Source organism: Elephantulus edwardii, unplaced genomic scaffold (genome assembly GCF_000299155.1).
Source record: "Elephantulus edwardii isolate Elephantulus edwardi_28Jun2011 unplaced genomic scaffold, EleEdw1.0 scaffold00279, whole genome shotgun sequence".
In the NCBI taxonomy this organism is placed as follows: Eukaryota; Metazoa; Chordata; class Mammalia; order Macroscelidea; family Macroscelididae; genus Elephantulus; species Elephantulus edwardii.
The window spans coordinates 1,914,024-1,926,399 of NW_006400029.1; the positions used below are offsets into that span (position 1 = coordinate 1,914,024).

General features: G+C 40.8%; 1 protein-coding gene across 2 annotated transcripts in view; it reads right to left on the reverse strand.

Annotated features, from left to right (window-relative positions):
* Positions 1 to 900: 900 nt before the first annotated feature.
* The window catches only part of TACC1 (transforming, acidic coiled-coil containing protein 1), an 86,867-nt gene continuing 75,391 nt past the window's right edge, over positions 901 to 12,376 (reverse strand). For both annotated transcript variants that reach the window (XM_006900276.1, XM_006900275.1), the window contains 6 exons: positions 11,015 to 11,091; positions 8,433 to 8,476; positions 6,957 to 7,117; positions 5,803 to 5,909; positions 2,534 to 2,654; positions 901 to 969 (listed from right to left, as the gene is read on the reverse strand). In XM_006900276.1, coding sequence (XP_006900338.1) covers positions 901 to 969; positions 2,534 to 2,654; positions 5,803 to 5,909; positions 6,957 to 7,117; positions 8,433 to 8,476; positions 11,015 to 11,091 — 579 coding nt within the window. The remainder of the gene's footprint in view (positions 970 to 2,533; positions 2,655 to 5,802; positions 5,910 to 6,956; positions 7,118 to 8,432; positions 8,477 to 11,014; positions 11,092 to 12,376) is intronic.

Below are 12,376 nucleotides of genomic sequence, written 5' to 3' on the forward strand. Positions count from 1 at the left end.
AGCTCTAGACAGACTGGCCACACCCCAGCTTTGAGGGGGTCCCCCATGCTGCTGTTGATGCAGAAAAGTAGACACTCCTTTCTCTCCAGCGAAGGGAGTGTAGTAGATGCAAAGGTGCATCTGAATATCAGGGCAACAAAACGCTGCGGCAACTGCCCGAGCTGGAGGAGGCAAGAGTTTGGACTTAGGAGTCAAGACACACACAAGCCTACAAGTCTGAGGTCTTCACATCTCAAACCTCTTATGCTGCCTTTCTAAAGCCAGAACTCTCTTTCAAATTAGGGCTTGACATTTACACGAGTATGCTCTTTTGTAGAGGTGTTTTATTAGACTCTGCTTTAAACTGGGGAGGGGAATAAAAAAAGAAGAGCAGCACATATCAGTCAGTGTGTTTGCATGAGCGTAAATGAGTAGAGAGAGGCCCTTCCTGTCATCGACGAGAGGTAACAACAGACCAAATTACCTCCTCAAATAAAACCAAAGAGTTTGAAAATTAATTTGACAAGATTAAATAACAGGACACACCAAAAACTCGGGATGGTGTGGAAAGAAGATGATCCCTTACAACATTTACAAAATTGAAAATTTAACACTCTTGGAAAACAAAAGATGATGGTAAAACAGACTGAGATGGAGAAACCACAAACCCTAACACAGCAGCATGTTCTCAGGAGAGAACTCCGAGGCCTTCCGGTCCCTCCTCTCCTGACTCGGCAGGACGCCACGTTTCTTCCAGGTTGTCATACTGGCAGCAAAGCAGGACAGGCAGCAGGAGGCATGTGCTTTTCGTTTAGTTGGTTTTTTTTCTCTCTGCAAAGGGGCAATTTTTCCTGGATAAGGCAAGATATTTGTGGTCGTGAGGGAAACAGCCGAGTGCAGATCTGCAGACCAATGGGGAAATCAGTCAGTCTTTCCCAGCTTTGCAATCAGCTCATCACAGATTTTTGTCAACTCTTCGATCTCTTGGTTCTAAAAGACAAAATGAAGCACTTAGGCAGGTCTCTCTGTCTGCTGAAATAAAGGCAGTTAAAGCTCCGTAGTCCCAGGAATGGCTCAGCCCATCTTAACTCAGTGACTCTTTCTTTTACAAAGCAAATGATATTTCATTCAAACATTCACCCATATTTTTTTTTCCTTTATCCAAATTTTAGTGTAATTTTAGTGTAATTCTAGAGTTTGTTGATTGATACACATCAGCTTCTAATTCAGCTAACACATGCCATCACTGATAATACACTTTGTTATAATATTCTTTATAATGTTATAACATTATTTACAATACCTGCAATAAACAGATTCACATTCTTCTTGCTTCCTCCCTGTAACTCTCATGCCATTAATTCTTCTATCTCATATCACCCTGTCTATTGTCTGGCTGAAGGGTGATTTTTGGAGGAGGGGGTGGAGGAGTAAGCAAGGGGTCACTGGAGAAGTTTTGCTCCAGATCTGAAGGGTGATTAAGGGCTAGAGTCTCAGGGGTTGCTTCTGGCTAGCTTGTACCACCTAGAAACTTACTTCTTCAATACATGATTGAGATTTCTTAAGTAAATGAAAGCTGTACGTCCCCTTTCTTGGGAAATGTGAACATATTCACAAAAGTATGCTGAAATTGAGTCGGGGTCACTACGGTCTCCAGTTTTTCCTTGAGACTCTTAGTTCTCAAACATCTTGGTTATTACAAGGAATTACCTTGGAGTGCTTGCTAAAAATGAAGAATATCTGGAGCTGACATAGTACATCAGCATCTCCAGAGATCCAGGATTCTGGAGTTTTATGCAACACCCCAGTGAGGTATCAGGAGAGACATCAGATCCCATGATAAAAATTCATGCTCTCACTGAAGGGATGCCACAGGCACTACTACTTACATAAACAGCAAGAAAAACAGTAAGGTGACATGAGGAAGAGGTTCTAAAAACTGGGGCCCAGTGGGAAATAGTAGCCATCACTGTTTTTCACTTATCTGCAGCAAAGTTCCTCAATCACAGCACTTTGAGTAGGTCTGTGCTGCAGGGAGTGACCTTGTGTACTGTACGAGGTCAGGCAGAACCTCTGGTCTCCATTCACTAGACAACAGCAGCGTCTCCCCATCACGACCAACCCATCTCCACACCTCGCCAGATGCAGGGTGGAGGAAAGGGACAGCAAAATCGACACCAGCTGAGAACCGCTAATGCTTGGCAATGAAAAGGGAAGCAGGCAGCTCCACACAGTGCATAAAATAAAACAAAAACTTAGAATGACCTCAGGACTCTAAGTGCCTGCTACTGAACATCAGTAAAATGTAACCCCCTCTCTGCACCCTGCCTACAGAGGGTTACCCTGTAACATCTGGGAGGGCAATGAATTTGTTATTACAGAACAAAGGGGAGACCATCTTCTTTGTCTCCATGCAAGTAGTTTACAAAGGAACTAGACTGATGCGTCTGAACCAAAGGTCTCATTCATTCGGATCCGTTATGACCTAAGCACACCTAGGAACAATGAGAGGCACCCCCGAGGGACCACCTCAGACCAAACCCCGTTTCTGTACCTTCTGCTGAAGGGTCCTTTCCAGGGACTCCACCTTCATCTGCTCTTTCCGGAGTCCAGCATGGAGAGCGGCACTCTCAGCCTTTGCTTTTGTTCGGACCTGAGCAATTTCCTCATTGGCTCTTTATAGGCGTGTGGTTGGAGAACAAAGATACAAACAGAATGTCATTAGTCGCCAGACACAATTACAGAGTCAAGATACTACCAACTGCTGCCATGACACATGGACCTGAAAGAGCAGACTTAATGAAAGGAGGAAAACAGAAATCAGCAACTTAAAGAAATAAATTTTGATTTATAAGACTTAAATCTATACACAACTCTTAAGGGCTTTCTATAGTGTAAATCAATGGTAAAGTTGGAAAAAAAAAGGAAAAGAAGAAAAAGAAGAAAAAAAAAATCAATGGTAAAGTCAAGCTCAAAGCCCATGCTTTGAAATTCATGTTTTAGTAGAAAATGGAATTATATAACATCTTCTATATCAGGGTGGAGGGACGGAGAAAGAGAGGGAGACCATGGAGACCATCGATGAGATGGATTGATTCAGTGATTGGGGTAGTGAGAGTAGGTGTGTCAGAGACAGTGAGATTGGCACAGGACAGAGCGGAGTTTAGGGCTGTTGTACATAGGGTCGCTATGAGTCGCAGGTGACTCAATGGCACATAACAACAACAATAACAACAACAACATCATAATCTTAAGGGTTTTTTTGTTAACCTGAGAGTGGCAGTATCATGGATTATAGCAACTAGAGTCAAGATATTATCTATTGACATATGTAAGACATAAATTGAAGAAAAATAATGACATACTAAAGGGAAATTTTAAAAGCAGAAATGCCAGTTGATATAAGTGACTAATAAAAGGATGCTAAAAACCTCACAAGAAACTATAAACATGCAAATTCAAGATGAAAGTTTCTTTAAAAATGTATTAGAATGGCAAAATGAACAAAGGATGATCTGGCTCACGTACAAATGAAAAAGTATCCTGTCTTTGTGGAGACAAAACGACATTAATTAGAATTTAAAACATGTAACACCTCTGGCCTAGCAATTCCACTTTTAGTTACCTACCCACAGAAACATTCCCACCTGGCAACACAGTGCATGTACAAGGGTGTTCACAGTAGTATTATTTGCAATGGAAATGCATTTGACCTTACTTAAATGCTCGTCTTAAAGGAATGGTAACACCCTATGATCTAGTTTTAAAGTAGATTGAGCTATTTATTTATTCTGACCTGGAAAGACAGTCATGATGTATTACTGTAAAGTAGAGAAAGAAACTTACACAGTCTGATTCTAAAATCATATTAAAATGAGAAGGTCCTAAGTGATTTTGAATTCTGTTTGACAGACTGGAAGGCTGTTTGGTAAACCTTTAGTAATAGCACTTCTGGGAAGTTGGAATGAGAAAAAGGAACTTAAAAGTTTACGGAAACGGGAGCATGAATTATTTTTAGTTTTAAAAAAAATAACTGAGTGCATTCTTCCCATCACTTCCTGGGATAAATTCCAAATGTATTTGCATTTGAACATTTAAAAATTAAGTCCTGTAAGTCCTAGAAGGGAAGCAGGCATTTATTTTATGTGCAGTATAAGCTGTTTGTTACTAAGAGTAGAAATCCAAAAGTGGTAAATAAAAACACTGACAAAAGGAAAATAAGTATAGAATAAAATAGAACCTGTTACAGTGAGGTGAGTCACCTGAATAAATAGCTGCTAAATAAAGTTAATCTCATTTAAAAGATAAATGCAAATGAAAACTACACAGAAATGCTAGTTTTCAACTACAATGGCAGAAAACAAAAAAATCTGACCTGTTGACAAAACTATAGGGGAAATGTTGTTCATGTTTTGTGTACTCTCGAGTTGAAAGAGATTCATAGCTGAACTAACCTCTTGTAGGTTTTCAGAGGAAGGAAATTACACAGAAGGAAACTGTCCTACTTTCTCCTTCAGGGCAGCTGATGGATTCAAACTGTGTACATTTAGGTTGGCAGTGCAATTCCTTACCACTAAGCCATCAGAGCTCCCCTATGGGGACTGTTGTTGTATTGTGCCACTGAGACACCTGCGACTCGCAGCGACCCTATGTACAACAGTCCTAAACCCTGCTCTATCCCTTATCAATCTTATTGTCTCCAACATGCCTATACCCATTATCCTATTGACTGAATCAATCCATCTCATCGAGGGTCTTCCTCTCCTGTGCTGTCTTTCCACTCTCCTAAGCATGACATCCCTCTCCAAGGACTGATCCTTGCAACATGCCTAAATTATGTCAGACAAAGCTTCAGAATTCTTGCCTCCAAAGAGCAGCCAGCCTGGCTTCACCCTCTCTAGGATAAACTTGTCTGTTCTCCTAGCAGTCCATGGTATATTCAATACTCTTCTCCAGCACCACAGCTCAAAGGCATCAATTCTTCTATCCTCCTTAGTCATTGTCTAGCTCTCTGATGCAAAGCAAGTAATTGCAAAGACCATGGCCTGTATCAGGTGCATCTTAGTCTCCAGAATGACATCACTGCTCTTCAGTACTTTGGAGAGGTCTCTGATAGCAGACTTTCCCCAATGCAATTTGTCTTTTAATTTCCTGGATAGGATATTTATCATAATTTTGAAAGTTTATATATTCTTTGTCCCAGCAATTAATCTTGTGGGTACTTTATAATACAAGTAATTTATTATACATAACACACATACTAAATGACAATTATTCAAGGTTATTTAATGCAGTATTATTTGCAACAGCAAAAAGACTTTAAACCAACAGGAGGGGACTAATCACATAAATAAGATCCAACAGTGGAATACCACAGACCATGATCATACCATGATCATACAAAATATGATCAATGTCAAATATGATCATTTCAATAGTGGAATACCATGCAGCTAATTTTTAAAGAACAAGGTAGCTCTTACTGTAGAAAGATCACCAAAATATATTACTAAATTAATTAAAACCCTCACAAGCTATGCCACCAGCTGCCTAAAAAGGAGAGCATAAAGTATAGTTGGAAGCTTGAAGAGAAATTAACAATAGCGATGGCTGGAGTGACGGAAGAGACAGGAACACAGTGCAAGAGGGCACGGATCTGAAGGAGACGCTGTATATATATTTTTACACTTCTTAATATTTGAAGCGTATGTATGAATGAGGATGTGAAATGCATCCTGAAATCACAAAATAGAGGGTTTTTTTGGTTCTGTCAATCTTCCCACAGAATCATGAAAACTGAAATCCGTATTTCTAAGCTCTTACTTGTCTAGTTTCTCCTCTGCGTGGATCTTCAGGGCCTGATATCGCTGTTCCTCTTGTTTAACTCTGGCTAAGTAGTCCTGAGCACATTTTTTCAAGGCTTCTTCATTCTGAAAAGTGATAATTTAGATAAAATATGAGTGGTCATTGCTTTTCTTCTACCATGAATCAGGATTTTCTTTTTTTCCCCCCCTTTATTTTGTTGTTGTTGTTAATGTTTATTTTTAGGATTTTCTTTTTTATATAAAAAAATGGGACAATGTAACTAACAGGCAGAGAGACTGCCCATCTTTTTCCTGCGGGGCAACTAGTGGATTCGAACTGTACGACTTTGGGTTGGCAGCACAACTTTTTACGCATTAGACCATTGTTGTTAAGTGCTGTCGAGTCGTAGACAACTCATTGCGACCCTATGAACAAAAGACCTGAACATCTGTATAACTTACATTATTTCCCTAAGTTCATCGTTTCTGGAGGCAACCTATTTCGGAAGTAGATGCCACTCTTGCTTCCAAGCTTGTTTTAATCTGGGAGCTCCACTAAACACTATCCACCATGAGTAATCATTAGCACATTTGACACATCAGTGTCACAGTGTTTAGCCAGCCTCACAGAATCCACAAGTACAACAAAATAGAGCCCTCTATGACTCCCCGACACTTAACAACACCATCAACACAGAATTCTGTGGGCCTCGTGGATAGAAAGTTATACTACCAACCAAAGGTGGGTGATTCTAATCTGCGGCCCTCAGGCCTGGTTTTGTTTTTGGCCAAGAATTCTTCTAAGTGGTACAGCACTCACTGGTCTGTCCATTTGCTGGACAGTCTTTATCAAAAAGACTTCCAAGATTTTCTTACAACATTGGGGTTCCTACTTCAGATCTTTTACATCACCCCTTTGATGTCTGAATTTTAACTGGCATGACCAGTAAAGGGATAACCAAGTTCTGCTGTCCAACAGGCCAGATTCCTAAACCACCCCTGAAAAGGAGAAGTGAAGGAAAAAACCCACACAAATTATCTCTAATCTCACTAGACTAAGAAGACGCAAGATTCACAGGGACCCTTGGCTTTAATATAAAAGGCAAGCATGGTTGGAGAAGCTTTCCTCAGAAAAGACACTAGCAGGAAGGCAGAAGGAAAAAGACACGCCACCTTCTTAAAGCCTTCCAGGACTCCTTTAAGGTTCTCATATCTCCTGAAGAGATCAGAAAGGGACCTTTCCACCGAGTTCAGATCTGCCAGGGCCTGCTCCTTTTCCATGGTCAGCTGCTGGAAGCTCTTCTGAGAGGTCATATTTGTCCTTTGTTCGTCTTCTGTGAATCAGGAGGCAAAAGAAATGACATACTGACTCAAGTCAATGGCTCTCCTCCAGAGACAAGTACTGTTCTCCATAGTTCTGCTTCGCCAGGGTTTCAGTCTAATGTGTGTGACATTGGAAAAACAAAAGCGTGGTAGAAGAGGTGGGAGTGATGTTTTATGTGGAGTGGCCTCCCTCTGTGGGGAGATGTTAGCAGAGAGCTAAAAGAACTGAGCACAGGAGCTACACAACCATTTGGGAGTAAAAGATTACCCAGAGAGGGACCCAAACCAGGTCAAATCAATTCCTGTTTGTGCAGAGAACGGTGCCAGAGGGTTTCAGGCTGTGACCTTTCAGAAGGAGATTACAAGTCTTTCTCCTGCGGCACAGCTGTACAAGTTCAAACCTCCAACCTTTCAGTTAGTAGGTGAGGACTTAACCATTTTCACCACCAGAGACTCCGAAAGAGTGAACAGCAGAGGGCCAAGTCCTACGGCGTGAAAGAATGTGATGCTGAGAGAGGCACAGAAGATCACTGACAGGTTTAGGTACAAAAAGGCAATCTTTTTTATTTAGGACTCAATACTGCCAGTATTGCCTAGAAATGGCTTTCAGCTCAGAGGGATCACTCACTATCAGTATGGTAAAGGTGACCCACTTATACCTCTCTGGGGGCTTTCTTTTTTAAAATTATAAAACACAGAGAAAGAGCAACTTGCAATGGCATGCAGACCAAGCCAGTTGTGTCATGGAGTTGGTTCCAATGTACAGCAAACACGCCAGACTGAGAAGAACAGCTCTCTAAGGTTTCCAGGGCTGTGAAAAGTAGACAGCCACATCTTTCTCTTGTGGAGAGGCTGGTGGACTCGAACTACTGATCTTAACTAGCAGTTTTAGCAACTCTATTCCCTCTGGGCTCTTTGGGCTAAGGATTCTGCCCCCAAAAGAAAGGGATTTCAGGACAGGGGTACAGACGACGTGGTGAGGCCCCCTAACTTCTAAAAATGAACCTAGCTATACACGTGACAGAAAACCAGACATGTTTTTAAAAAAGCCCCCACCCCCACCCCCACAAAAAAAAGCAAACCCAAGAAAAGCCTGAAGCAAACCCACTGCCACCGAGTCTATCCCCAATCTTGGTGACTCTAGCTGGTTTCTGAGTCTGTACATCTTTAAGGAACACTGCCGATCTTTCTCCTCTGAGTGACTGGTAGATTTGAACAGCTGATCTTTTGGTTGGCAGTCCAGCATACAGGGCCCCTTTGAAGTGTAATCTGAAAATCATCCATTTGTTCTAGGATTAGAATCTCAGAAACAAAATTTCTCCTTACCAATCATTTGGGCAATGGTCTTTTCATATTCAGCCACTATTTTCCTAAGTAAGAAGACAAAATTATCATTAGATGTGCATTTTCAGATAGCAGAGAAGCTGGAGAACTGCTGCCTCAAACAATCACATACATTCACAGCAATGAGAATTCAAGTTTACAGATCTCATTTAGCTTTGTTTTTAAAGGTTAATATAAGAGGTGCAAAAGTACAAAAATTTTTTAAAATTCTTTCAACAATCTTTTGATTCTACTTAGAGAAAAAACTGTCTCCACTGAATATTGCAGCCAATAGATTCATCTCACATTTAGCCAAATCTTTTTCTTCCCCCTCATAAGTTAATGAATTAAGGGTAGTTTCTAAATGATCTGATCTGAGTTTAGGTCTCCCTGGCCCTGATCCACTGTTTCAGGAACTCAATTCCCTCTAATGTTCTTATAAATTTTATTTTGCTGTAGTAATTCCTTAAGTATTTCACTTATTCGGAGAACATACAGCTTGCTGCCCGGTCTTAACTCCTCTCTTGAAGTGAGGACCCTCCTGACCCTGTCCAGTGCCCTGTGATTCCAAGGGAGAAAGATCACTCCTCCCCTGGCGTCTTTGATCACTTTTTATACCACACTCTTCAAGTCGACCACTATGGTGTCTGCTGTAGCTCCCTAGGAACTCCACTGAGCCCAGCAGATCCCTACACCAATACACAGTCAATGAATCACGTAAGAAGGAGCCCTTGGTGGTAGAGTTCATTTCAGAATGTCACCCAAAAGGCCAGGCGTTAGAATCCACCAGTTGCTCAGTGGGAGAAAGATGTGCCTCCCGTAAAGATTTCCAGCCTTGGAAATCTGATGGAGGGTCTCTATGAATTTGGATCAACCCAAGGACAGGGTATTTTTGCATTTTAAATCACATAAAAGTATTAAATTAGGGTGAGCATATTTAACACGTTGCCGCACACTTTTAAATTGAGACCATGCTTAGAAACACATTTTTTTTGGCCGTCATTTGTGGCAACGTGTTAAACACCGCTTACTCATTCAAGTGCTGACTCTTTAGTCACTAAATTAACATTCTCTTTCTTCTAGTCTTTCACAGTGCATTTTGTTATTTCACAGTTCACAACTCTCTTCTGTAAGAAGTGAACAAGAAAAAGCAAAAACTTTTTTTAAAAAAAATATTTATTTTATTATATTTTTTGTGTGGGTACCGTCAAAACAGATCTGACTGGTACTGGAGGAGATTGTCCCTCCTTCCCCAACAGAGCATCTGGTGGATTCGAACCGTGTGCCTCTGGGATTGCAGTGCAGCTTCTTGCCACTAGACCACCAGAGCTCCCCGAAAAAGCAAAAACTTTTACTTATAAATTTAAAGTTAATCAATTTGTTTCCCGATAGCTTGCTTTTTAGAATCTATTTGTGGGTATGGAATTCAAAGTCACTGTTGCTCTTCTAAAGATCTGTTGCTACAGGCTGGCAGGTGGATTCTGACTATACTAACCGTAGAGCATAGCACAGAATTGTCATCCCACAGGCTTCCTAGTCTGTAATCCTAACTGCCAGGCCCTTCCTCCCACAGCAGGGGAAAAAAGATGGGCCGGCTCCTGCAGTGCAATTTACAGCCTCAGAAAACCTGCTGGCAGAACAGGTCTGAATCGGTTCCCAATTGACGGTCATGAGAGCGTTTCTGCCAAGGAGCAGTGGTTTGGAACCACCAACTTTCATTTAGCAGCTAAGCATTTAACCACTGTGCTGACAAAGCACCTTTTTTCATTAAAGTGATTAGAATTTTCTGTCGAGTGGGGTTGCTATGAGTTAGAGTTGACTTGACAATAAGTAAAAACATCTGAATTTCATTTTTATGAATTGCATTAATCCATATTCTTCCCTTCTCTGTTCAACCTCCATTGATGTTTAGCTTTCAGTCAGTTCTGACTGAGGGGACCCTGCAGCAGGTATCTGAGGCTATAACAGGAGATTGCCGCCTTTCTCCTGTGGAGGTTCTGGTGTGTTCAAACTGCTCACTTTTTGGTTAGCAGCCCAATACTTAACCCACCACACCACTAGGGCTCCTTTACTCCAAAACAGAAGGTATCAATAAATTGTTTCACTCTGCATTTTAAACCGTTTTAGATATATTTACACCAATTCTTTTTGCTTGGTTTTTCTACTTTGTAGATTCCCACCCCTCTACTTTCCTTCACTGACGATGTTTCATACAATCATTCCTATATATTGTGTTTCATAAAATTAATCACCATTGGACTACGTCTACCATTCTCCCATCTTTTCAGGTCCCCACTGGATCGTTCCTATTTCCTTTTATGCCAATTCTCTTTTTAAAAAATCAAGTATATATGTTCTGCTTCCTTCTAACTGAGCAATCCCAAGATAAGCTAAGTATCTGAACAAAGTATTTGCTGGCAATAGTGCATGAAATAGCATAAATCAGTCAGTCACATAAAGCAAGGTGCAAACAGCAGCAAAGGCCTCCTGTTGTCAACAGCTGCTCCTCTAAAGTAAACACACACTCTCATCACTTAATCTATAGTATAAAGGTACCGACCACGGCCCCAGCCCTCAAGTCTCACCTCATCTCTAGGACTTCTTGTCGGGTCTCTTCATATTTCTTCTTCCATTCATTTGCTTCAATTTCTTTTGTGATAATCTAGATTATAATAGAGATACAGACTGGTTTTATCTTTTCAATCTATTAGTAAGTCTTCTTTAAAAATCTGAGCTATAGCAATGACAGAATGCCCCTGGAGATTCAATTGCGTGGATATGATGATATCATGGGGGAATAGGCCTTTGCCTGACAGGCACAGAGCCATTGTGACATCAGGTATGGACCCATCCTTCCGGCAGGGACATATCTCAATCAAAGTCACACAACTATGGAAGTTGCCAAAATACCAATTGTATTTACAATGAGAAATAAGACGGCCACAAAAATCAGTGTGAGGGCTGGCATGACCACCTATTTTCTGAAATGCCATAGCTGTCATACAGCAATTCTCTAACTGTAGAAATTTCTGATTGCTTGGAATAATGGTTCCTTTTATGTGTCAATTTGACTGGATTATGATTCAGTGGTTTGGCCAAACACTAGACATGCTGTTCTCTCATAATGTAATTTAATGCAATGTAATGTAATCAGCTTCCATAATGTAACTACTATAATGAAGTCTCTCTGTCAGATTAGTGTTCCTTAGGCTGTGGCATACCTCCAGACCATAAATATTTCGGCAGAACTCACTCTCTTTCTCAACTGTGTACTTACTCTTCCTGTAACCTGATCTATAGATTGTGGGTTGAAAAATCTGTGGAATCTTGGCCTACAGACTTTGGGCTTGCCAGCCTCTAATCACAGTAAGAGTCAATCTGGTGATGTGAATACATTTCTGTAGATACATGTATCACATTAGCTTTGCATCTCTAGAGAACCCTAAGACAACTGCAAACTCCACTAACCGTGGAGTACTTAGCTAGATCCTGCCTTGATCGTCAGTCTTCTGTCACTGTATTTTCTAAGCTTCTCTCTCCTTACACTCTTTATTTTGATGCCTTTGACCCACAGCTTAGAATTTAGACATCATCTTGTTTGCTTTAATTACCAAGGTACATCTTTGTTCTATAACTCAGTAACTCAAAATGCAGACAGTGTTCTGTTGTGTTGAGTGCCCCCTCCCTTTTCTATTAAATTTCCAAGATCTCAGGGGACTTCTCACCACTGCTCCTAAGTACTGATGAACCCATTGCCACTAATAGTATATTATAAAGCTTTAAAAGAGACATAAATCTGAGATACTTCAAGCAATAAATGCTGGTGTGGTTGTAGAGAAACTGGAACCCTTTTCCACTGTTGGTGGGAGTGTAAAATGGTACAACCACTATGGAAGGCAGTATGGCACTTTCTCAAAAAGTTGCAAATAGAGATACCATTTGACCCA